Source organism: Nicotiana attenuata, unplaced genomic scaffold (assembly GCF_001879085.1).
Source record: "Nicotiana attenuata strain UT unplaced genomic scaffold, NIATTr2, whole genome shotgun sequence".
Classification (NCBI taxonomy): domain Eukaryota; kingdom Viridiplantae; phylum Streptophyta; class Magnoliopsida; order Solanales; family Solanaceae; genus Nicotiana; species Nicotiana attenuata.
The window spans coordinates 121,500-132,191 of record NW_017670809.1 but is presented as its reverse complement, the minus strand read 5'-3'; the positions used below and the strand labels follow the sequence as shown (position 1 = coordinate 132,191).

Below are 10,692 nucleotides of genomic sequence, written 5' to 3'. Positions count from 1 at the left end.
ATACGTAATTATAGTCTATCATCAATATCCCACACTTAAACCATTGCTCGTCCTCGAGCAATCAAACTACATTTTATGTAGACACGACCTTTTTTTTAAACAATTCTCCTAACTCATCAGACCAAGAATATTTAAAATAGACTAAGCACAAAAGCGTAACATCTTCACCTCAAGATTTGACTCACAAGTACCACGCATTATTCACAACTCACCCACTTACTCTAACATAGAGGTCACTAACATTGCCTCTCATTCATGAATCAAGTGCCCTCACACAACAAAAGAGAGTAGTTCCACAATAAAATTTAAGAGCACTTAGGAACTCAAGATAGAAAGAATTCACCCACTCTAAGAAATAACATTCATATGCCACAAAAGATGCACCATAGGCTTGCCCGTAGTGTACTACTCTACTAATCGAGCTTATTCAGTCTAGGATCAAGTAGGACTTTATTTGGTTGTAATGTAGGCTGCGGGACGGGTAGGATACATTTAGATATAAGAGTGACTACACCTCCCAAAGCATTTTAATACATATACTTTAACATTCAAACCTCATACTTATGTCCAACCAAACTCCACCTTCACATCAACGTATATTACCCTATACTTCTTTAAGCACAATTACATCAAGAGTCACCACTTATTAAGGAATACTTTTTTTTCCTCAGCAATACAACTATTTTTTTTTCCAATTCAAGTGGCTCTTACTTGTTCAAAACAGTGCACCTTTCTTCTGATTTCATTAGTTCCACTCAAAAGCCAAACCAACCACCCCACACTTTAACTTTTACACAGTTCATAACAATTCAAGTGCTCATGAGAGGTTAAAAGGTTCAAATAGATGATTAATTCAAACAAATGGGTAAGGCTTGTAATGTGGTTGCCAAAGAAATAAGATTACAGTCTCAAAGGGGTTAACTACGATACATAACAATTAGGTGGGTAAAATATACATATATGGCAACAAAGAAACGCCTATATCACTTCCAAGACTGAACAAAACTACTATTTCGCTTTGCAAACACACAGGGCAAGTTCTAGGCATCAAATGCAATGCATAGAATATAACAAATCCTTACACACACATGGCACATAACTCACTCAGGATTGGTTTCATCAAGACACTCTAGTCAAAGCAGTTAAGCAAAGTTAAGATCATAAATTTTAAGGTACTTATACAAGAGTCAAAAACTGAGCCTAAGCGTCACAACCAAAGTACTCACTATTCTCAAGGCATAACAAAGTCAAGAGATATTGCTTCAATTCAAAACACAACACAATGGCTCCTACTCCCAAAAAAAAAGCTAACTACACCCGGTTCAAACAAAACCCTTGGAAAAGAACCGCGGCACAAAAAAAAACTAAGGGGTAATTGCTACACTACCTAACAACAGAAAATCTTTTTTGTTTTTTTCTTTAGACTTAAATCCCTCAAGAAAATTGTCTAATAGATCCATCGTCGGGAAAAGTCCAAACTTTTTTTTTCTTTTCGTTTTTCTAAAAATAAAAAAAAAATATGCAATTAAACTAACACAACTAAAATAGCATAGGAAGTCACCCAGACAATCTCCTCACCCCACACTTAAAATTATGCATTGTCCCCAATGCATACCATAACTAATAAAAGGGTAAAAGAGACTCCCTGGTAGGCCAAAGGCCGAAGCACTAACAACTCATGGGGTACTCAGACTTCTCCCAAAGCTCGATCCTTCGTGCGGGTACCTCACACTTAGTTCCAACCATTTGGTTTGTTGTTGCATCCTTCCAATAGCTTTGCTTTTCATGTTCCTAGAAATCAAAAATCGACACTACAAGAATAATACAATAATAAATAAATAAATAAACTAAATAAAAAATAAAAAAAATAAAGCTGGGTTACTTCCCAACAAGCGCTTGATTTAACGTCGCGGCACGACGTGAATCACTTTTTGCGTCCACCTCGAGCTTATGAATTGAACCCCAAGTTTTGATTCAAGCTTATGATTATGGTCATGGGGCGGTGGAACGAATCTAACTGGCCCAAGGAAATAATGTAGTATTCTGCACTCCTTGGCCTTTGTATGAGGTATGTAATCCTGACTTTCTGGCAAGAAGAATTCCAGAATATATGCACCTTGTTCCTCATTCCTTGACTCTTCAATTGGTTCGGATGACTTTATTTCCATATCATCATCCAAACATAATGTGGAAAAATGCTTGGAGTGTGGACCAATGCGCTCATACACATGAACTTCAGGACTTTCAACATCCTCAACATCAATGATACTAGAGCCAACAAAATTTATATCCTCAAAGTCCTTGGCTGGCTCAAGTCTCACTTCTTCAACATTGACATCCTCAAATTGTAGTTGGCTAGGTTGTTGATGTTCTACTCTGACCTCCTGAATTAACACCTCAAATTCATGCTCTTCTTGGCTACTATCCTCAATATTGGCTTGTTGAGCATTAAAAACTCCAACCACTTGACTCAATTGAGCCTCCAACTTGCGAATAGTTGCCTCTTGCCTTTCTATCGGCAATTATTTTTCATTATTTTGTTTCAGAAGACACTTTAACATATCCTTGATCTCCTTCAAGTCTGCATCCCCGGGTTCTTTGTTCCTGTTAACTTCACAAGAAAAGGTAGAACCATCATAGTAAGGGGTGGGGGAAGATAAGAAATATAAGCACAACCATAAAAGTGACCATTCTTACCACCACACACATCACACACATTCCACAAATAAGAATGAGTTAGTGCACATAACTCGCTCTCAGGAACATTTTGAAAATTTTACCACGAGTGGTTTCCTTCACAATATGTATGGAGATCAATAGTAGAATTATCTACACCTAAATTCCCATAATTCCAAGATGTCATGTTTCTCAAATCAACAGTTATAAAAAAACATACAAGAAAAAAAAACAAAACAAAATAAAAGTTCTAACTTGAACCCTAGCAATATATACAACTACAACTACACCGTTAGTTCCCCGACAACGGCGCTAAAATTTGATCACGCGCAACTCTAGTCCTAAAAAGGATAAGCGGTCGCTGCAAATATAATCCGATCTAAAAGTCCGGAGTCGAATCCCACAAAGAACTAAGGCTTAGTTGTATCTGTTTAATATCACTAAGAAGACAAGATTGAACAATTTTCTAAATTATAAAGATTGAGATTTATATTTCTAACTAATTAACTAGCAAATACTACAAAGCGGTAAAATTATCAACTAACGAGACAAAGGGTTGGAGACTAAATTAAGGAGGTCTAGAGTTATGATTTTCCCAATTGTCGGAATCCTTCTAGCTATGTTCCCTACAATTTTGCCAATGTATTCTCTACTGATCGTGAGCACTTTAGATGCCGTAATTCTCTCTCGAGCAACTACAACAATTTACTAGACATATCCTTTCGAACTACACTAGTTGGCTTTTTATGACCACGTCAAGGCTTTGTTATTTCTAAACCTACCTTTAAACCCGCTGTATTGATTTCTCACATATGTTATCATCCGTTGACCCCCGAACACGATCTCGTCTTAATTCCTTGAGATTTTACTCAGATTTCAAAGCTCCAAATCACTTGAATTCATTCCATAACATCTACATAGCTCAGAATCACTCCTACAAGGCATAAAACACACAGTTAGTGCAAAACACTAGCGGTTAAAGCTCAAACTCAATTAAAGTGCAGTAAATTAGAGTGTAATAAACGACTAAAATACGCAATTATAGCCTATCATCAGTTGTGAAGTGATTGTGGAAACGAGATGAGATATATTGTTGTTTTCCTTGTCGGGATGTTATTGTTTATGATATTGTTTTCCTTGCCGGGATGTTATTGTTTATGATATTGTTTCCCTTGCGGGATGTTATTGCTTCTGATATTGTTTTCGTTGCTGGGATATTGTTGTTATACTATTGTTCCCTTGCCGGGAATCTTCTGTGATTGGTGTTGATTTGTATATTGGGATCGGGTTGCATGCCACAACAATATTATATGGGATCGGATTGCACGCTGCAACAAGGAGTAATAAGGGTGGACAGGTAGGGTCGGATTGCACGCGGCAACATCATTATATGATTGGGATCGGGTTGCACGCCGCAACAGTATTAAATGATTGGGATCGGGTTGCACGCCGCAACAGTATTAAATAATTAGGATCAGGTTTCATGCCGCAACAAGAAAGAATAAAAGTGAATATTGATTCTTATGGTGAGAACGAGAGTAAAAGCACAAAGGGTGATGCCGTGCACTTGTAACTGTTTTCCTTATTCTTGCTGATATGAAGTTATGGTGTTCTTTATGCTTCTCTACTGAAATTCTGTTAGTACTTTATATTCCCCGCAGCATGTTTCCCCTTTCCATCTTTAACTGCTAGTTTCTGTTACCATTATTTGCCGTATATAATTTAACTGCACAGGTTTATTTGGTAGTCTTGTCCTAGCCTCGTCACTACTTCGCCGAGGTTAGGCTCGACACTTACCAGCACATGGGGTCGGTTGTGCTGATACTACACTATGCACTGTGTGCAGATCCCGATGCTGGAGCATTTGGACCACAGTGAGGTTTCTCCTTCAGTCCAGCGGAGACACGAGGTAGTCCTACAGACGTCCGCAGGCCTTGGCGTCCCTTTTCTATCCTATTTCCTTCTGTTCTTACTTATTTCAGAGACACACATGTATTTTTCTTTGTTCAGACCTTATTTGTAGTATTCTTAGATAGTCCGTGAGATTGTGACACCAGTTCTGGGTGGATTACGTTATGGAACCGTATTTGTATTAAGTTAAATTGTTGAATTTCGTCTTCCGCACTTTTTATTCCGTTGTTGATCATATGTTAACTTGTGAAATTGTTAAAAGATAAGGAAAAAGGATAATAAAATCTGTAATTGTCGGCTTGCCTAGATTTCACTAGTAGGCGTCATCCCGACTCCCGAGGGTGGGAAATCCGGGTCGTGACAAAGCACGAGTAAAATAATAAATCATATGTGAAGATTTCTATTTTTCCTATAAATATATAATCTATTTGAATTTCACTAATCTATTACTCCCTCTGTTCCAATTTATGTGAACCTATTTCCTTTTTGGTCCGTTTAAAAAAGAATGACCCTTTCTAAATTTGGTAACAATTTAGTTTAAACTTACAATTCTACCCTCAATGAGAAGCTTTTATAACCACATAAATACTCTGGCCCCTTTTTGACTTGTTTAGGATCACAAATTCCAAAAGTCTTTATTTTTTCTTAAACTCCGTGCCCAGTCAAACAGGTTCACATAAATTGGAACGGAGGGAATAATATGATTGTAGTAGGCTAACTTATCCTTTTTTTTTTTAGGGTTTCACAAAAAACTTTAGTCACACATTAGAAATATGAGCATTTTATGTGCACTTCTGTCTTTTAGTCTATTTAAAAAAGAATAATATTGTTTTCCAATATCCATTAGACACATAACTTTCGAGGAGCAGTAAAGTTTGTAAAGCATAAATAAAAATTACAGTTCATACATCTTATGGTCTGAAGTAAATCTTTGCATGCTGTAAAATGAAACAATTCCTTGAATTATCAAAGTAGATTTGGGGCATACACAATACGGTGGACTTGGAAAACCTAAAAGAAATATAAGAAACTTTCTACAAAAGAAAATTATTAGTACAAGTAAAAGGCAAAACAACCTCTTTTTTGTCCATCTTTAACCTCCAACTCTATATCTGATTACATTTTTCACAAGTCTATACTATACAACAGCAACAACCTAGTATAATTCCACAAGTGGAGTCTGGAGAGGATAGTGTGTACGCAGACCTTATCTGGACCTTGGGGATAGAGAGACTGTTTTCGATAGACCCTCGGCACAAGAAACAAGTCTATACTATCTATTTATATTTTGTGGTTTTATCTTTCACATCCTATTCCAATTAACTTGGCCATTACTGTCAAAAAGATGGTCAAATTTCATCTGAAACTTCACCAAAAATATGTGGACATGATTCCCATTTACCAGTTTCTCTGGCTTCCCAATATCCTCCTTTATACTGATATGTATCTCTACCTTTTGGCTGTGTAAACCACCTTGGTTTCCAGCCTCTTTCCTGCATCTTTGATGCCTGCATAATTATATCTTGTTATGCAAACTCTATCTGAAGCTTCAATATAATGTAATGGCAAATATTTTGAAATGATCTTTTTTGGTAAGGAGGAAGCCGCAGACTATACAGGAGATATAAACCGCACTAGGCAAACCCTTTGCGACTGGCTCAACCCAGAAGGCATTGAGAGGGAATTCGATCCCAGGTCATCCGTATGGATAACCACCCTCCAAACCAAAATGTTAATACCAATAATTTAGAACTGTTTCATGTACCAAGACTTGAAAATGAAACTAATATGTTACTCCAACCAAATTAGACACATGAAACTAGCTAACATCACCTGGCGTTGCCTCTGCTCTAGACGTAACTTTTCCGAATTAGCAATTTCATATTCTCCATTTTCAAGAAATCTTTGATCAGGTCTAAGCCTTGAATCTGTTGGAGGCAACTTTTCCTGTTGACGGAAGTAACGGTAGCATATGTATCACCATGTGAGAAAAGAGTACAGTCAGACCTCTCTATAACAGTATCGCTATATACAATCGTTCACTATAAAAGCCATGTTTCTTGTGGAACCAGTTTCCATGATATGTTATAATACATGTTATCTATAACAGCACCTCGCTATAACAACCAATAAAATTCTGAACAAACGAGGTTGTTATAGAAGTTTGACTGTACTATATATTTGCATAAAGCAGAAGTATTGGTTACAGAAAAGACTATCAACTATAGTGTTTCAGTACCTCAAGATCAGGAGATAGCTCATTAAGGGTGATTGCAAAACGCGTAAAGTTATACTTTGTTTGGAATTCTGATGATTTGCGACGCTTCCAAAGCAAATATGCCTTATCTTGTCCTAAATCCATCGATGAGCTATCCCCGTTACAGTAATGCAAACTTTCATCCCATTTCCCAAACACAGTCGCCATTGTCTTTTGACTCCGATCTTGTACAACTCCATGTACCTGTAATGCAAATTTTGTATGCAGATCATTAGTGAAGCCTTAACCATCCTCTTAGAATAGCATAATCCACTCAACGAATAGAACTGTCAAAGAAAACCAAAGGAGGAATTGGTTTTATCAAAGGGCAGTGTCGAAAACAGGATTTGTTTAAGTGTCTATTACTGATAAACAAAAGAAGTAAGACACTATTAACACTGATAATGTGGAGATACTGCACCTGGTGTGGATTTCTATTCATAATGGACTGCTTCTTATATTTAAGCTTGCAAGAGTAGTCGCCATTTCCTTCGATATGCATCATACCATAGTGTTCGCTATAGAGTTTCCCTAAAATGAGGTTGTAGATTGAAGTCGTTACCTGATAGTATAAAGTCAACAGTTCAGCAACTATTACGCGAGGAGCTATAGTTCTTGTCACTATGATACACATACCTTGCTCCACCGGAATACTTCTCCATCATCAAACTCTAAGTTAAGGACACCAACTGGATCAAGTTGAATTGATGGACCCCAAAATTTATTTTTTAAAGTGGTATCTCCCCACATTTTCCAACCGCGGCCTTCACAGTAGCAAGCAAGAGTCAAGGGGTGATGACTTACCTATATATCTCAACAGGAAAAAAGAGCAATTTATCAAACTTTAATGTCATTTTGTTGAGAAAAGAAAGCATGACATCCATCCAATATGAACATAGGGAGTCAAAATCTATGAGACCAGAAGCACAACATATAACTATCTCGAACGAGGAAAAGGGACCATTTCCTGCTGCTAAGAGTACCTTCTCTGAGATGAAACGCAGTCCCTTGTCCGGGTAATTGGCTTCATACGTCTCGCCCAACAATGGATTGAATGGCTTGAATTTTCTACCATCAGTACAAGCATATCCAGATACAGCAAATGCTGCTACATTCAACATCCTCATAAGTCTATTACCCTACAAAAAAAAAATCGACTCTGTCACATCTCAAAAGGCCTATAGGTGGAAAACACATTGTATTCTCAAAGAAATGCATGCTTACTGTTTTCCCCCATTCATAAGCTTGATCAAGAAGGTAAGAGTACTCAAAATCTTCAAAACATTTTTGCAGAGAAGAGAGCGGTTCGTTGAAATACACAGGAAGACAAACTCTAGTTAGATCCTTCCCAATGTTATCTTTGATCATTGACCATAGGCTTACTCCCTTTTCTTCTTCAACTGGATCAGGCAATTTCTCTCTTCGCTTTATATACGGATAGTCACATTCAACAAATCTCATAAAAGAACTAAGACCATCTTCAGATGGATGAATCTCATCATTCTCAGAATCAGAAGACGAGCTTTCATCATAAGGCTCGCTGCTTCTCAACGAACTAGAGGAAAGAAAATCTTTTGCATCAAAAAACAAGTTATTGGCGTGAACATCATCATCAGTATCCATTTGCCTATACTGCTCTTCATATGACCCGCTCGTGCTCCTTCCTGGAAATACTTGAAGAAAATTAGGAAACTTAAGCCTAAGGAACCAAAAGTTAGACCATAAATTTATGACTGCAAAGAACATACAAAACAATTTCTCGCTTATCATTACTTAAAAGTCAAAACCAATTCTTAGGCTACCATTTTCAATGTCAGTTGCTCACATCTCCAAGTTGTCAGGCATTTGCACTAAAATGTATGAAGTAGCACAGGGAAGAACCAAATTTTATACTACCATTTTCAATGTCACTTGCTCACATCTCCAAGTTCTAAAACATTGCAGTTAAATGTACGAAGTAGCACTTAAACAACGACAACAACAACAACAACAATCCAGTGGAATCCAGGTCTGGCAAGGGTAGTGTGTACACAGACCTATCCCTACCTTGAGAAGGTAGAGAGGCTGTTTCTGGTGGATCCTCGATTCAAAGAAAGATGAAAAAAAGAAGCAGTAGCGACAAACCGTAACACTAGCTATCAAGTTGTAAGAACATTTAGGCGAAAGAAACAACAAATAGTAATAAGAAATCTACAACTAAGTAGCACTTAAAACCATAAGAAAATCAAGTAAAGAACAAAATAAAGGAACAGAGAAAACGAAAGAACAATATATTCATGGCTAAAATTTTCTGAAAGATTCAAGTAAAGACATTAACCTTTCATCCTGCTTTCCTGAGTTGAAACCTTGCAATTAGTGTTCGTTCTAGGCATATGAACAAAATCACTTGTTAAACATGACTTCTTAGCTGCAACCAATCCTTCCAACCATATTAACCTGTCCTCTTTAGTCTCTGCCCTCAAATGCAGCTTTTTCTTCCCAGCATTTATCAAAAACCGCCGTTCATCTGAACAACTTCCCATTACTGATGAGACCTATACAGACAGTAGTATTAACTAGATTATCCCACCCAAAATCAAGATTCATATTACCAGTAAAAATTTGTTTTTTTAGCAGACAGCTTTTGTCTAGCCAAACATGGCATAAGAACATACGACTCCCTCAATACTATTTTGTATGATTCGATATAGTTTATCCTTAATAACATGTTACTATATAGTCATAAATATTATGACATGTTTAACAGCACAAGTTAATGATAGCGTGGTATATGTCAAACGTCTTTCTATCTTTCTTTAACTACGTGCACAATCATCTATACCTCAATCTCAAACAAGTTGGAGTCGGCTATTTCTAAACGACCATGTTACTCTATCTAAACTCATCTCATGCCATTATTATGCAAATACAAAACATATAAAATGAAACAAAGGGAATTCCATCGTTTATACAATTTCTAAAAATATAAATTAATTAACTTTTCAGATAATTAAAGAATTAATATTGGATTAAGACCCAAAATTAGATCTTTTGACCATCATTTTTCTTTTAGAACAAGGGCAAAAAACACAATCCAGAAAGCATAATCTGTTAACATTATCATCTAATCTCTATAAATAAGATACCTTTAGGTGGATTTGACGTAATGGTTTGTGGCCGAGGGATTTGTAAGCGGTTGATTTAGAGCTATTAATAAACCGAAATGATTTCTTCCCTATAACATTGAATCCTTTCACCATTTCTAAATTAATCACAATTTTCTCGTGTCCATGAATTTTGTAATACGAAAGCACACCATCATGAAGAACAAACCAACGGGGCCGCCACCCTTTACCAAAATTTACCCATTTATATAGTATTCCACAAATTGCATTCCCTACATTATCATTTACGTTCAACGGAGCAGCCGCATGCGGTGGACGACGACGTACTGCCGCCGTGTTTTTGTCAGCCACGGCGGTGACACAGCATAAAAGATGCATGATTTTTTGGTTACAACACAAAAGATGCATGGTTTTGATGTGTAAATCTTAATGTGATTGAAATAAGAGAATTCTACGTAATCCAAGAGGGAAAAAATGATGAATTTATCCGAAGTTATCCTGCATGTGAAGTTTTGCCGCGAAAATCGGCGGTTTTAAATACTTGCGTGTATTTTGGGCGCTGAGAAATTATTTATCCTTTTCTCAATTTTCATTGATCATTGAATTTCTTAAAGTACAGAATACAGATTGTATGTGTCAGAATCCGACCCCACGATAATTAACGAGGCTAATTCCGTTTTAAGTTAATTCATGATTAATTAGTGGTACGACCACTCAGAAATGACGATGTTCAACCCGCATCCG

The 10,692-nt window shown here is 36.9% G+C and overlaps 1 protein-coding gene across 1 annotated transcript; it reads right to left on the bottom strand.

Moving 5' to 3' along the window:
- Nucleotides 1-5,528: 5,528 nt before the first annotated feature.
- On the bottom strand, nucleotides 5,529-10,372 carry LOC109243538 (oxysterol-binding protein-related protein 1B-like). The gene is made up of 9 exons (XM_019410481.1): nucleotides 9,970-10,372; nucleotides 9,162-9,378; nucleotides 8,069-8,508; nucleotides 7,828-7,983; nucleotides 7,481-7,648; nucleotides 7,266-7,406; nucleotides 6,827-7,048; nucleotides 6,421-6,534; nucleotides 5,529-6,095 (listed from the first exon to the last, which is right to left on the bottom strand). Exons 1-9 carry the CDS (start codon nucleotides 10,354-10,356, stop codon nucleotides 5,937-5,939), a joined length of 2,004 nt encoding a protein of 667 aa, XP_019266026.1. The 5' UTR covers nucleotides 10,357-10,372; the 3' UTR covers nucleotides 5,529-5,936.
- Nucleotides 10,373-10,692: the final 320 nt, after the last annotated feature.

Coding starts and splice junctions, on each gene's coding strand:
- LOC109243538 (XM_019410481.1), bottom strand. CDS start 10,356: ATGCATCTTTTGTGTTGTAACCAAAAAATCATGCATCTTTTATGCTGT. Junction 7,984..8,068: donor CTTATGAATGGGGGAAAACA/GTAAGCATGCAT, acceptor TTTTTTTTGTAG/GGTAATAGACTTATGAGGAT. Junction 7,649..7,827: donor TGCGTTTCATCTCAGAGAAG/GTACTCTTAGCA, acceptor TGAGATATATAG/GTAAGTCATCACCCCTTGAC.